This window comes from Carcharodon carcharias, chromosome 4, assembly GCF_017639515.1.
Source record: "Carcharodon carcharias isolate sCarCar2 chromosome 4, sCarCar2.pri, whole genome shotgun sequence".
NCBI classification, from domain to species: Eukaryota; Metazoa; Chordata; class Chondrichthyes; order Lamniformes; family Lamnidae; genus Carcharodon; species Carcharodon carcharias.
The window spans coordinates 203,281,706-203,297,225 of NC_054470.1; the positions used below are offsets into that span (position 1 = coordinate 203,281,706).

Here is a 15,520-nt window from a genome sequence, read left to right on the forward strand (position 1 = left end):
GTCTCCCTCTCGCCCCCTCCCCCCCCCGTCTCCCTCTCGCCCCCCCCCCCGTCTCCCTCTCGCCCCCCCCCCCGTCTCCCTCTCGCCCCCTCCCCCATCCCCGTCTCCCTCTCGCCCCCCCCCCGTCTCCCTCTCGCCCCCCCCCCCCGTCTCCCTCTCGCCCCCTCCCCCATCCCCGTCTCCCTCTCGCCCCCTCCCCCATCCCCCCCCGTCTCCCTCTCGCCCCCCCCCCCCCCGTCTCCCTCTCCCCCCCCCCCCCCCCCGTCTCCCTCTCGCCCCCCCCCCGTCTCCCTCTCGCCCCCCCCCCGTCTCCCTCTCGCCCCCCCCCCGTCTCCCTCTCGCCCCCCCCCCCGTCTCCCTCTCTCCCCCTCCCCCCCCCCCGTCTCCCTCTCTCCTCCCCCCCCCCCGTCTCCCTCTCGCCCCCCTCCCCCCCCCGCCTCCCTCTCCCCCCCTCCCCCCCCGTCTCCCTCTCGCCCCCCCCCCGTCTCCCTCTCTCCCCCCCCCCCCCCCCCGTCTCCCTCTCGCCCCCTCCCCCCCCCGTCTCCCTCTCGCCCCCCCCCGTCTCCCTCTCGCACCCCCCCCCGTCTCCCTCTCGCCCCCCCCCCGTCTCCCTCTCTCCTCCCCCCCCCGTCTCCCTCTCGCACCCCCCCCCCGTCTCCCTCTCGCCCCCCCCCCCCCGTCTCCCTCTCGCCCCCCCCCCGTCTCCCTCTCTCCCCCTCCCCCACCCCCCGTCTCCCTCTCTCCCCCCCCCCCCCCCGTCTCCCTCTCTCCCCCTCCCCCACCCCCGTCTCCCTCTCTCCCCCCCCCCCCCCCCCCCGTCTCCCTCTCTCCTCCCCCCCCCGTCTCCCTCTCGCCCCCCCCCCCGTCTCTCTCTCCTCCCCCCCCGTCTCCCTCTCGCCCCCCCCCGCTGTCTCTAACTCTCTGTCCCTCCCGGTACAGGTTAGCTGATCAGTACCAGGAGCAGAGCTGGGTGGCCATGTCAGACCTGGAGAAGGAGCTGCAGCAGATGGAGGCTCAGTACGAGAAGGAGTTTGGTGATGGTTCTGACCATCCGGAAGGTTCCGGCCATCAGGACGAAGCTCAGGATCGGATTGGGACAGGAGAAGGTAAAGACCATAAAACCCTGGCCAGGTCCCCCCATCCCCCTCCCCCCTCCGGCCAAACCAGCGCTGCCCCTGTCATCGACCCACCGGCCCCACCCCCCCCCCCCCACCTCCCCAGGAGCCAGCCCCCATCACCCATTTCCTCACCCCACCCCCCCACCCCCCCAGCAGCCCGCAATCTCGCCAAGTGTCCGCTACTGGATTCTGCTTTTTGGTTCTGGTGTTTGCGCTGACGAGTGAAGCTCCAGCCCCTTCTTACCCCCCTCCCCCTGCTGGCCCCCCCCATCACCCCGCTCTCCCTCCGCGCTCCCCCCCACTCCCTAGCAGTTTGGGATTGAATCTGTTTGCCTGGATTGTTAGACCCATGTGGATGGACCTGAATCCAGTAATATTGTTGTCTTTCTGTCTATGTGCTTCTCTGTTTCTCTCTCACTGACCTATTCTCTCTGCACTGCACCATCAGTGGTTTCAGTCTTCCCATTCCTTCCCTCCCGCCTTCAAAACTCTCGCAAAACCTCTTCCCAAATGCCACCTCATATCCCCCTCTGGATCCAGCGCCACCCCCTTTTCACACCCCCCCAGTGCCCCTTCCACAAGCACTTCACTGCTGCAGCCACTGTCCCTTCTCCAGTCCTTTCTTGGGTCAGCGCCCCTCTCTCTCCCTGTGAGTGAGTGCGCTTGTGTGTGTGTGTGTGTGTGTGTGTGTGTGTGTGTGTGTGTGTGTGCTGGGGGGAAGGGTCGCTGTCTGTCCTGCTACAGTGAATGCTGTTGTTTGTTCCAGACACACGCACTGACCCCACTCAGGGTGACATCGATTATTGTGACAGCCTATTCTGCCCGGCTTGTGAGAAAATCTTCCAAAGCGCTAAGACGTAAGTATTTCCAGATTGGCTGCCCCCTGTCCCTGGGGTGGGGCTGGTGCTGGTATTCTCTCCCTGGGTGTGGCCGGGGGTACATCCTGAGATGATGGGGGGGGGGGTGGTGGCGGAGAGGAGGAGAGTGGGGCCCCAGAGTTTGGGATGGGTCTTTGCGGAGTTTTGGAGGGGGCTGCAGTGTCCCATGGACAGTCCCTGGTGGTGATTCCCTCGCTTCCTGTAACCAGCTTCCCGTATATTTCCAGCATGGAGAATCACAAAAAGTCCAAGAAACACCGAGAGATGGTGGCCTTACTACGGCAGCAGCTGGAGGCTGAGGAGGAGGAGCTGTGTGAATGGTCAGGAGAGGATCGAGGCGGAGAGGAGGAACCACCAGAGGATCGAGGCAGAGAGGAGGAACCACCAGAGCATCGAGGCGGAGAGGAGGAACCACCAGAGCATCGAGGCGGAGAGGAGGAACCACCAGAGGATCGAGGCGGAGAGGAGGAACCACCAGAGGATCGAGGCGGAGAGGAGGAACCACCAGAGGATCGAGGTGGAGTGGAGGAATTCCATGAGGAAGCTCAGAGGTATTTACAGACAGTGAGGGGAATTTGTTAAATATGGGAATAAAAGCAAAATACTGCGGATGCTGGAAATCTGAAAGAAAAACAGAAAATGCTGAAAAAACTCAGCAGGTCTAACAGCGTCTGTGGAGAGAAAGACGGAGTTAACACTTTGAGTCCGTATGACTCTCTTATCTCATCTGTTCTCAATGTCCAATCCCAAGTGAAGCAGCATTTACTCCTTTCAATTCAGTATACTGTATTCGCTGCTCACAATGTGGTCTCCCCTACACTGGGGAGACCAACACAGATTGGGTGACCGTTTTACAGAACACTCCCTCTCGGTCCGTGAGCATGACCGCAAGCTTCTGATCACCTGTCATTTTAATTCCTGCTAACTTCTTTGTCCTTTGCCTGCTGCACATTTAAACTCACTGTTAAACTGGAGGAACAGCACTTCCTCTTTCAGTTAAGCACTTTACAGCCTTTCGGACTCGATGTTGAATTGAACAGTAATCTCTGTCTCCATTCTATTTTCCTTGTTATTTGCAGGTTTTAGTTTTAACTTGTTTAGTTTTAGCTTTTGGGCAGCAGCTGTTTGTTATTCTGCCATTCACACCTCGTCTTTTGTTTCCTTACTCGCCCCTTTGGAGGGGAGGGGAAGATGTGTTTGGTGGCGTCACACACTAGAGTTGGCAGAAACGTCAGAGGATGAGCCATCGAATATGGAACTGGTGGGATGAAAAGTGAGGACAAAGGGAACCTTATCGTGGTTCAGGGAGGGAGGGGAACAGACGAGAGCAGAAGTGTGAGAAATGGGTCGGACATGGTTGAGGACCCTGTCAACCCCGGGGGCGGGGTGGGGGATAGTCCTCAGTTGAGGAAAAGGGAAGACATGTTAGAAACACTATTGCGGAAGGTTGCACCATCAGAACAGGTACAATGGGTGTTATGGATAAAAAACAGAGTCTGGACTGACCTAAAAGTAGGAAATTGTATTACAAGCATGGAGAGCTTCAGAGAACCGAAGCTTCTCAAAAAGTGTCAGTGCTAGCAAGTTGTTTATGCAATAATTCCAGAAAGTACAGACACAATTGTTTACACCCCAGGCCTGGCCAAAATCAGCGTACAGCACCTTTGGCCCTCAGAAGGTCAGTTCCTCCTTTGAATGAGCTCACCCAGCAAAACACACAGAAAAGCAGCATGCAGATTGTGTAGGTCAAGGGCTATAGTAGAAAAGTACAGTCAAAGAGACCGCTTTCATGAGCATAACTCACTTTGTAACATTATGACAAAGCCAATGGTAAAGGCTGAGTTGTTCAAATCCCAGAGGGAAACTTGAAACAACTGTCATAATCCAGTTTTGCAATTTGGATGTTTTGAGATGCAGACTTTGAATTCAGTAGAAATAAGACCACTGAGTCTCTTGGTTTTTATGTAAAACTAAATTAAACGTTTATTAATTTAACAACAAATTAAGCACATACACATGGCTGCAAATTACTACTATAATAACTTTTTAACAAATCCCCAAATTAATCACCCCTAGGTAAATCACCACTAAGGTAACAATAACCCATAGACTTTAAACAGACACCAGGCAAAGCACATTTGACCTTACAAATTGCAAATGAGGTTCCTTTGCAAGTTGGTAGGAGACATATAGGCTGGTTAGGTCTTAAATGCCTCTAGCTTACACACACAAACACCTTTCTTTATATACCTAGCTTTCCCTTTGAATGTAAATTCTCATTGTATCACTAGGTCTTTTGAACTTCAGCTCTTCTAACAATAAAACCCCTTTCATAGCATTGATTTTATTTGTAAGCTGAAAAAATAAACATGTTGTTTGGCTTCTTCCAGCAAGGTGCAAGATTTACCTGCAGTCTTGAGTGATTCATTCAACAAATGCAAATGAACACTTTACCTTACTGTTTTCCTTACTGTTCAGCCAATTAATTTCTCAAAACTACTATACATCAAAGCACCCAGACTAGCTGCCTTTAATCCAATTAAGACGTACACAGGCACACACCTAGACACAGACCCCCATTAGAATTCTATTTTAAAAAATAACTTCCAATAACATTATACACAATATCTCTTCATGACAACTCATTGTAATCACATTAATCCTTTATTTCCCAGACAGACATGGAGAAACTGGGAGAATGGAAGAGTTGTTACGGGGAGCAGGATATGAGGAAGTGTAGTTGAGGTGACTGTGGGAGTCGGTGGGTTTAGTTGAAGTATTAGTTGATAGCTTATCTCCAGAAATGGAGATGAGAGCTCCGGGAAGGGAAGGGAAGAGTGAGGGAAGGACGGCAATTGGAAACAAATTCAATGAAATTTTCTATTCCTAGGTGAGACCAGAAATACAGTCATCAGTGTGCCCGGAAAAGAAATGACGGGGGGGGCCCCTGAGTAGGACATACCTCACAAAAAGGCAGGCGTTTTTGGAGCCGTGGGATTGCCTCATAGAAACGTAGAAACTAGCAGCAGGAGGAGGCCATTCGGCCCTTCGAGCCTGCTCCACCATTCATCATGATCAGGGCTGATCATCCAACTCAATAGCCTGCTCCCGCTTTCTCCCCATATCCTCTGATCCCTTTCGTCCCAAGAACTATATCTAACTCCTTGTGAAAACATACAATGTTTTGGTCTCAACTACTTTTCTGTGGTAGCAAATTCCACTGGCTCACCACTCTCTGGGTGAAGAAGTTTCTCCTCATCTCAGTCCTAAATGGTCTACCCCATATCCTCAGACTGTGACCCCTGGTTCTGGGCTCCCCCACCATCAGGAACATCCTTCCTGCATCTACCCTGTCTAGTCCTGTTAGAATTTTATAGGTTTCTATGAGATCCCCCCTCATTCTTCTGAACTCCAGCGAATATAATCCTAACCGACTCAATCTCTCCTCATATGTCAGCCCCATCATCCCAGGAATCAGTCTGTAAACCTTCGCTGCTCTCCCTCTATAGCAAGAACATCCTTCCTCAGATAAGGAGACCAAAACTGCACACAATATTCCAGGTGTGGTCTCACCAAGACCCTGTATAATTGCAGCAAGACATCCCTGTTCCTGTACTCGAACCCTCTGGCTATGAAGGCCAACATACCATTTGCCTTCTTTACCACCTGCTGCACCTGCATGCTTACCTTCAGCGACTGGAGTACAAGGGCACCCAGGTCTCGTTGCACATTCCCCTCTCTCAATTTATAGCCATTCAGATAATCTGCCTTCCTGTTTTTGCTACCAAAGTGGATAACCTCACATTTATCCACCTTATACTACATCTGCCATGCATTTGCCCACTCACTCAGCTTGTCCAAATCACACTGAAGCATCTCTGCATCCTCCTCACAGCTCACCCTTTCACCCAGCTTTGTGTCATCTGCAAATTTGGAGATATTACATTTAGTTCCCTCATCTAAATCATCAATATATATATTGTGAATAACTGGGGTCCCAGCACCAATCCCTGCGGTACCCCACTAGTCACTGCCTGCCATTTGGAGAAAGACCCTTTTGTTCCTACTCTTTGTTTCCTGTCTGCCCATCTCAATACACTACCCCCAATCCCATGCGCTTTAATTTTATACACCAATCTCTTATGTGGGAATTTGTCGAAAGCCTTCTGAAAGTCCAAATAAACCACATCCACTGGCTCCCCCTCATCAACTCTACTAGTTACATCCTCGAGAAATTCCAGTCGGTTTGTCAAGCATGATTTCCCTTTCATAAATCCATGCTGACTGTGTCCGATTCTGCCACTGTTTTCCACGTGCTCAGCTATTAAATCTTTTATAATGGACTCTAGAATTTTCCCCACTACCCACATCAGGCTGACTGGTCTATAATTCCCTGTTTTCTCTCTACCTCTCTTTTTAAATAGTGGGGTTACATTAGCTACCCTCCAATCTGTAGGAATCGTTCCAGGGTCTATAGAATCTTGGAAGATGACCACCAATGCATCCATTATTTCTAGTGCCATTTCCTTAAGTATTCTGGGATGTAGATTATCAGGCCCTGGGGATTTATTGGCCTTCAATCCCATCAAATTCCCCAACACCATTTCCCTACTAATACTGATTTCTTTCAGTTCCTCCCTCTCACTAAACCCTGTGTCCACAACATTTCTGGTATGTTATTAGTGTCCTCCTTTGTGAAGACAGAACCAAAGTATGTATTTAGTTGGTCAGCCATTTCTTTGCCCATTATAAATTCCCCTGTTTCTGACTGTAAGGGACTTACATTTGTCTTCACCAATCTTTTTCTCTTCACATACCTGTAGAAACTTTTACAGTCAGTTTTTATATTCCCTGCAAGCTTACTCTCGTACTCCATTTTCCCCTTCTTAATCAATCCCTTGGTCCTCCTTTGCTGAATTCTAAACTGCTCCCAATCCTCAGGTCTGTTGTTTTTTCTGGCCAATTTGTATGTCTCTTCCTTGGATCTAATACTATCTCTAATTTCCCTTGTAAATCAGGGTTTGGCCACCTTTCCTGTTTTACTTTTGCGCCAGACAGGAATAAATAATTGTTGCAATTCACTCATGCGCTCTTTGAATGTTTGCCATTGCCTGTCCACCATCATCCCTTTAAGTAACATTTCCCAATCCATCATAGCCAACTCGCGTCTCATACCATCGTTGTTCCTTTATTAAGATTCAGGACCTTAGTCTCAGAATCAACTACGTCACTCTCCATCTTGATGAAGAATTCTATCATATTATGGTCGCTCATCCCCAAGGGGCCTCGCACAACTAGACGCCCAATTATTCCTTTCTCATTACACAATACCCAGTCTAGGGTGGCCTGTTCTCTAGTTGGTTCCTCAACGTATTGGTCCAGAAAAACATCCCGTATACACTCCAGGAATTCCTCCTCTACGGTACTGTTACTAATTTGATTTGTCTAATCTCTATGCAGATTAAAGTCACCCATAATTACAGATGTTCCTTTATTACATGCATCTCTAATTTCCTGTTTAATGCCATTCCCAACATCACCACTACAGTTTGGGGGTCTATATACAACCCCCACATCTTTTATTTGGAGGTGTTATGACCACAGCTGATGCTATTACTGAACAAGCCAAACTTGCTGATTTTAAACCTTTTTTTTAATTGTGAAAATGAGTAGGAAGAGCTACAGACCTTAAAAGCACAGAACTCCAATAACACCTTTAGAATCTTAAAACTCAAAAGATTTATCAAAAAGTGGAAAAAAAACTTGCACAAATTAAACTAACACTGCCAGAACAGTCTCCCAGGACAGCCCCCAAAGAACACGCTCAATCAAAACTACACCATTAAACTACCTTTCTGGCAACAACCTCTTATGGATTTTTAACCATAACAATCCAGTAAATATTACCCAAGTCAAGGATTGTCATCACATTAATCCAGGTAAATCTCATGACTTCTCAGGCATTTCCACTCTGATGTGGAATTCCAAAAGTAGGTTCAGAAACAAAGAGTTTTCTAAAAGGAAGACTCTCCTGGCTTAATACTGGGCGGTGTCTCCAATAAAAACTTCCACAGCTTCTCAGCAGCTCACACTAAGCTACTGGCCGTCAGTGGGTTCCCCCCATAGCAACTCTCAACAGTCAAGCATCCCTCTCCTTAAATACTTTTTCCCATTTCATCTCAGGATTGTGCGGCTCCCACAACACTCAAGAAGCTTGACACCCTCCAGCACAAAGCAGCCTACTTGATTGGCACCACATCCAGAAACATTCACTCCCTCCACCACTGATGCACACTAGCAGCCGTGTGTACCATCTACAACTAAGATAAAAGCAAAAAACTGCAGATGCTGGAAATCCAAAACAAAAATAAAAATACCTGGAAAAACTCAGCAGGTCTGACAGCACCTGCGAAGAGGAACACAGTTAACGTTTCAAGTCCGTATGACTCTTCATCAGAGCTAAGGAAAAATAGAAAAGAGGTGAAATATAAGCTGGTTTAAGGGGGTGTGGGACAGGTAGAGCGGGATAGAGGGCCAGTGATAGGAGGAGATAACCAAAAGATGTCACAGACAAAAGGACAAAGAGGTGTTGACGGTGGTGATATTATCTAAGGAATGTGATAATAGGTGACATTAAGGGTAGAAATCAGGACGAGCAAGGTACAGATAGCCCTAGTGGGGGTGGGGTGGGGGTAAGGGATCGAAATAGGCCAAAAGGTAGAGATAAAACAATGGATGGAAATACATTTAAAAATAATGGAAATAGGTGGGAAAAGAAAAATCTATATAAATTATTGGAAAAAAGGGGGATCAGAAAGGGGGTGGGGATGGAGGAGAGAGTTCATGATCTAAAATTGTTGAATTCAATGTTCAGTCCGGAAGGCTGTAAAATGCCGAGTCGGAAGATGAGGTGTTGTTCCTCCAGTTTGTGTTGAGCTTCACTGGAACAATGCAGCAAGCCAAGGACGGACATGTGGGCATGAGAGCAGGGTGGAGTGTTGAAATGGCAAGCGACAGGGAGGTCTGGGTCATGCTTGCGGACAGATCGAAGGTGTTCTGCAAAGCGGTCACCCAGTCTGCGTTTGTTATCTCCAATGTAGAGGCAACTGCATTGGGAGCAGCGAATGCAGTAGACTAAATTGAGGGAAGTGCAAGTGAAATGCTGCTTCACTTGAAAGGAGTGTTTAGGCCCTTGGACAGTGAGGAGGGGGGAAGTAAAGGGGCAGGTGTTGCACCTTCTGCGGTTGCATGGGAAGGTGCCATAGGTGGGGGTTGGGGAGTAGGGGGTGATGGAGGAGTGGACCAGGGTGTCCCGGAGGGAACGATCCCTACGGAATGCCGCCGGGGGATGAAGGGAAGATGTGTTTGGTGGTGGCATCATGCTGGAGTTGGAAATGGTGGAGGATGATCCTTTGAATGTGGAGGCTGGTGGGGTGATAAGTGAGGACAAGGGGGACCCTATCATGTTTCTGGGAAGGAGGAGAAGGCATGAGGGCGGATGTGCGGGAGATGGGCCGGACACGGTTGAGGGCCCTGTCAACGACCATGGGTGGAAAACCTCGGTTAAGGAAGAAGGAGGACATGTCAGAGGAACTGTTTTGGAAAGTAGCATCATCGGAACAGATGCGATGGAGGTGAAGGAACTGAGAGAATGGGATGGAGTCCTTACAGGAAGCGGGGTGTGAGGAGCTGTAGTCGAGGTAGCTGTGGGAGTCGGTGGGCTTGTAATGGATATTGGTGGACAGTCTATCACCAGAGATTGAGACAGAGAGGTCAAGGAAGGGAAGGGAAGTGTCAGAGATGGACCACGTGAAAATGATGGAGGGGTGGAGATTGGAAGCAAAATTAATAAATTTTTCCAAGTCCCAACGAGAGCATGAAGCAGCACCAAAGTAATCATTGATGTAGCAGAGAAAGAGTTCTGGAAGGGGGCCGGAGTAGGACTGCAACAAGGAATGTTCCACATACCCCATAAAGAGACAGGCATAGCTGGGGCCCATGCGGGTACCCATAGCCACACCATTTATTTGGAGGAAGTGAGAGGAGTTGAAGGAGAAATTGTTCAGTGTGAGAACAAGTTCAGCCAGACGGAGGAGAGTAGTGGTGGATGGGGATTATTCGGGCCTCTGTTTGAGGAAGAAGCTAAGGGCCCTCAGACCATCCTGGTGGGGAATGGAGGTGTAGAGGGATTGGACGTCCATGGTGAAGAGGAGGCAGTTGGGGCCAGGGAACTGGAAATTGTTGATGTGATGTAGGGTGTCAGAGGAATCACGGATGTAGGTGGGAAGGGACTGGACAAGGGGAGAGAGAAGGGAGTCAAGATAGCAAGAAATGAGTTCCGTGGGGCAGGAGCAAGCTGACACGATCAGTCAGCTGGGACAGTCCTGTTTGTGAATTTTGGGTAGGAGGTAGAAGTGGGCCGTCTGAGGTTGGGCGACTATCAGATTGGAAGCTGTGGGAGGAAGATCTCCAGAGGAGGTGAGGTCAGTGACAATCCTGGAAACAATGGCTTGATGTTCAGCAGTGAGGTCATGGTCCAGGGAGAGGTAGGAGGAAGTGTCTGCGAGTTGAAGCTCAGCCTCCGCGAGGTAGAGGTCAGTGCACCAGACAACAACAGCAACACCCTTGCCAGCGGGTTTGATGACAATGTTAGGGTTGGACCTGAGAGAATGGAGTGCAGTAAGTTCAGAGAGAGACAGGTTAGAGTGGGTGAGAGGAGCAGAGAAATTGAGACAACTGATGTCACGCCGACAGTTCTCAATGAAAAGATCAAGAGAAGGTAAGAATCCAGAGGGAGGGTTCCAGGTGGAGGGAGAATATTGGAGATGGGTAAAAGGATCCGTTGAACAGGGAGAGGACTCCTGCCCAAAGAAGTGAGCACGGAGACGAAGACGGCGGAAGAAGAGTTCAGCATCGTGCCGAGCCTGAAATTCATTGAGATGAGGGCGTAAGGGTATGAAACTGAGTCCTTTGCTGAGCACTGAACGTTCAGCATCGGAGAAGGGAAGGTCAGGGGGTATGGTGAATACACAGCCGGGGCTGGGATTGGAAGAAGGGATGGGGACAGAGGGACAGGCAGGGGTGGAGGGTCCTGGATGGGCGTTGGTGTCGATGAGTTGTTGGAGCTAGCGTCCTTAGCACCTGAGAGAAAGAGACAAAGGTTTCTTGTTGAGGCGTCAGATGAGTCAAAGAATAAAATGAAACTGGGGGCAAGGGCAGCTTAGAAATAGGGTGCGGCGGTGCTACTGGAGGGAGAGGTCGAGTGTGTTCATATGGCGGCGCATGGCTCAGATTGTGGACCTCAGGATACGACAAGAACAGTCCGAATGTTCACTAGGCTGATTCCTGGATGAAGGGGTTGTCTTATGAGGAATGGTTGAACAGGTTGGGTCCATTCCCATTGTAGTTTAGATGAATGAGAGGTGACCTTATTGAAACATATTTTCTATTTCTCTTTTAATAGTTTCCAGTTTCTGGGTCTTAAGCATCTCCTGTTCACTATATACGTCCAATGCTCTAGATCATACGAATTAGGAGCAGGAGTAGGCCACCCAGCTCCTCGAGCCTGCTCCACCATTCAGTAAGATCATGGCTGATCCGATTGCGATCTTAACTCCACTCTCCTGCCTGCTCTACATAACCCTTGACTCCCTTGTCGATCAAAAATCTGCCCACTCCCTTTAACCTATTTTGCAGCATCCAATTCACAACTTGCTTTCCTACCAACCATTTGATCGTCAGCAAGTTTGGCTACAGTACAGTCAGTCCCTTCATCTGAATCATTAATATGGATTGTAAATGGTTGAGGCCCCAGCACTAATCCCTGCGGCACTCCACTCGTTAGGGAGGGAGTTCCAGGATTTTGACCCAGAGATCGCAAAGGCAATTTCTTCAGTTTGTTACAACTGAGTGGTTTGCTTGGTCATTTCAGAGGGAAATTAAGAGTCAATCACATTGCTGTGGGTCTGGAGTCACATGTAGGCCAGACCAGGTAAGGATAACAGATTTCCTTGCCCACGGGACATTAGTGCACCAGATGTGTTTTTACAACAATTGCTGATATTTTCATTGCATTGTTACTGAGACTAGTTTTTTAATCCAGATTTATGAATGAATCGAATTAAAACTCCACCAGCTGCTGTGGTGGGATTTGAACCCGTGTCCCCAGAGCATTAGCTTCAGCCCCTGGATTACTATTCTAGTGACATTCCCATTATGCCAGCCTCTCCCCTTATTGCGCCACTGTCTGGGAATGTGTTAGAGAGTTAACATTCAGCCTCTGCTAGCTAGAGGTCAGTTCGACAAGAACAACACTGCCCTTGGCAGCAGGTTTGATGACAATATTAGAGTTGGACCTGAGAGAGCAGAGAGCAGCAAGTTCAGAGGAAGACAGGTGAGAGTGGGAGAGGTGAGCAGAGACAGTCAGATGACCAGTGTCATGCTGACAGCTCTCAATGAAAAGATTGAGAGAGTAAAAAAGACCACTGAGAGGGGTCCAGTTGGAGGGAGAGAATTGGAGATGGATGAAAGGGTCTGCTGAGCGGGGGGAAGACTCCTGGATGAAAAATAGGCGTGAGACATCAGAAGAAAAGGCTCAGCATTGTCTGAGCTCTCAATTCATTGAGGTTAGGACAGAAGGGGATGAAGCTGAGGCCGCTGCTGAGCTCAGTGTTCAGGGCCAGGGGGGCAGAGATGGTGGGTGTCATGAATATATGGCAAGGGGTGAGGAAAAGATGGAGTAAGAGGGAAGGGGACGAAGGGATCTGGAGGGGTGTTGATACCTGTGAGTTATTGAAGCTTGTGATACTTCATGCCTGGAAGGAGATGAAAAGTTTCTTGTTAAAGTGTCAGGACAACTCTGAGATTGAGTGAGAGCAAAGCCTTTAATCAACCGGTTCATCTGTTTGTTAATCTCATTCATCTGTTTGTTAATCTCATTCATCTGTTTGTTAATAATGTTAATCTGTTTGTTAATAATGTTAATCTGTTTGTTTATAATGTTAATCTGTTTGTTAATAATGTTAATCTGTTTGTTTATAATGTTAATCTGCTTCTGTAGAGTCTCCAAGAAGCAGAAGAGGAGGAAACGACAACAGAAGGTAAGAAACACTCTGGGAGTGGCAGTGAATGCAGGCTGCATCTGATTGTTTCAGCTCACCCTGATCCCGGTCTCTACACTCCACCTCCTGCCTCTCCCCTTCCATTTGTTCTGCCCAATCCCACCCTGTAAACACTGATCCATATTCAACTAAAACTCTGCTTGCTGCCTGTGATTTAACTTGTACCAACTCCTGTCATCTATCACCCGTTTTCACTGACCTACATCAGCTCCCATTTGAGCATTGTCTGGGTTTAAAAATTCGTATCCTTTTCAACTCCCCCTATGGCCTTAGCCCTCCCTATCACTAAACTCGCCGAGATTACTGCTCTCCTCTATTTCTGACCTCTTGTGTGACCCAGCTTTAACTGTTCCTGCACTGGGGGCTGCCTAGTCCCTAAGCTCTGGAATTCCATCTCTACATCCCTGCACCTCTTGCTTCTTGCTTTCCTCCTTCAAGACACTTCTTAAACCTACCTCTTTGCATCTCCCCTAATGTCCCCATTGCCACACCCCTCCCCACCCCCAGCCTTGTCCCAGGATGTGACTTGGTGCAAGGTTTTATTTGCTAAAACCCCTGTAAGCACTCAGATCTTTTTCTGTTAAATGTTCTCTATAAATTCTGGTTAGACATCTAAAACCTGTCTGTCCGAAAACATGAATTGTCTGAAAACTGGACGTTTTTGAAAATATTCCGTTTGATATTCAGTTAAATGAAATTTGGACGTATTATCCAAATACTGGGATAATTTGGCTAGGCTCTGGTTCTCAGTGGTGTATCAGGTTAATTATCGGCTTTGCCGCTTTGTTTATAGTGGAGCGCTGATCTGATTCCAGAGATCGAGTCGATCCTCGATCCTCCCCAATCCAGGAAAATCCGAAACCCGGCGCGGTCTGGGTCCAGAGGGTGCCAGACTTTGGATGTTCAACCTGTACAGTTCATTGTGTGCTCTGTCCTAGATGTTCAGTGAGAGTTCCCCTGAAGCCACTGATTCCCAGAACCTCACTACCACAGTCACTCACTCAGAATGGAACAACGGGACTGCAGAGGAGGAGAGATTGGGTGAGAGCAGCAAACGTCATCAGGAGCAGGAACCCGACTCTGTGATTACAGAGCAACAAGAAAGCTCAGAGTCTACTGAGCAGCACAAAGATGGCGCAACAGAGGGAAGAACAGCAACTTCATCAAGGTGGGACATTCAGATGGGAACCTGGGGGTGGGAGGATTCCAGCACAGGACCAGTAAAAGAAAATCTTCAAACTATCCACTATTAGTCCCTTTAAACTTAGCTCTGGGATCGAGAATCTCTCTCTCTCTTTAAGCAGAGACTGGGATCGAGAATCTCTCTCTCTTTAAACAGAGACTGGGATCGAGAATCTCTCTCTCTTTAAACAGAGACTGGGATCGAGAATCTCTCTCTCTTTAAACAGAGACTGGGATCGAGAATCTCTCTCTCTTTAAACAGAGACTGGGATCGAGAATCTCTCTCTCTTTAAACAGAGACTGGGATCGAGAATCTCTCTCTCTTTAAACAGAGACTGGGATCGAGAATCTCTCTCTCTTTAAACAGAGACTGGGATCGAGAATCTCTCTCTCTTTAAACAGAGACTGGGATCGAGAATCTCTCTCTCTTTAAACAGAGACTGGGATCGAGAATCTCTCTCTCTTTAAACAGAGACTGGGATCGAGAATCTCTCTCTCTTTAAACAGAGACTGGGATCGAGAATCTCTCTCTCTTTAAACAGAGACTGGGATCGAGAATCTCTCTCTCTTTAAACAGAGACTGGGATCGAGAATCTCTCTCTCTTTAAACAGAGACTGGGATCGAGAATCTCTCTCTCTTTAAACAGAGACTGGGATCGAGAATCTCTCTCTCTTTAAACAGAGACTGGGATCGAGAATCTCTCTCTCTTTAAACAGAGACTGGGATCGAGAATCTCTCTCTCTTTAAACAGAGACTGGGATCGAGAATCTCTCTCTCTTTAAACAGAGACTGGGATCGAGAATCTCTCTCTCTTTAAACAGAGACTGGGATCGAGAATCTCTCTCTCTTTAAACAGAGACTGGGATCGAGAATCTCTCTCTCTTTAAACAGAGACTGGGATCGAGAATCTCTCTCTCTTTAAACAGAGACTGGGATCGAGAATCTCTCTCTCTTTAAACAGAGACTGGGATCGAGAATCTCTCTCTCTTTAAACAGAGACTGGGATCGAGAATCTCTCTCTCTTTAAACAGAGACTGGGATCGAGAATCTCTCTCTCTTTAAACAGAGACTGGGATCGAGAATCTCTCTCTCTTTAAACAGAGACTGGGATCGAGAATCTCTCTCTCTTTAAACAGAGACTGGGATCGAGAATCTCTCTCTCTTTAAACAGAGACTGGGATCGAGAATCTCTCTCTCTTTAAACAGAGACTGGGATCGAGA

At 48.5% G+C, this 15,520-nt stretch overlaps 1 protein-coding gene across 2 annotated transcripts in view; it reads left to right on the plus strand.

The window, feature by feature from the left end:
* Positions 1-15,520, plus strand: part of dnajc21 (DnaJ heat shock protein family (Hsp40) member C21) — a 50,241-nt gene that overhangs the window by 22,503 nt on the left and 12,218 nt on the right. For both annotated transcript variants that reach the window (XM_041187070.1, XM_041187072.1), the window contains exons 6-10: positions 940-1,106; positions 1,885-1,975; positions 2,224-2,547; positions 13,056-13,095; positions 14,055-14,284. In XM_041187070.1, coding sequence (XP_041043004.1) covers positions 940-1,106; positions 1,885-1,975; positions 2,224-2,547; positions 13,056-13,095; positions 14,055-14,284 — 852 coding nt within the window. The remainder of the gene's footprint in view (positions 1-939; positions 1,107-1,884; positions 1,976-2,223; positions 2,548-13,055; positions 13,096-14,054; positions 14,285-15,520) is intronic.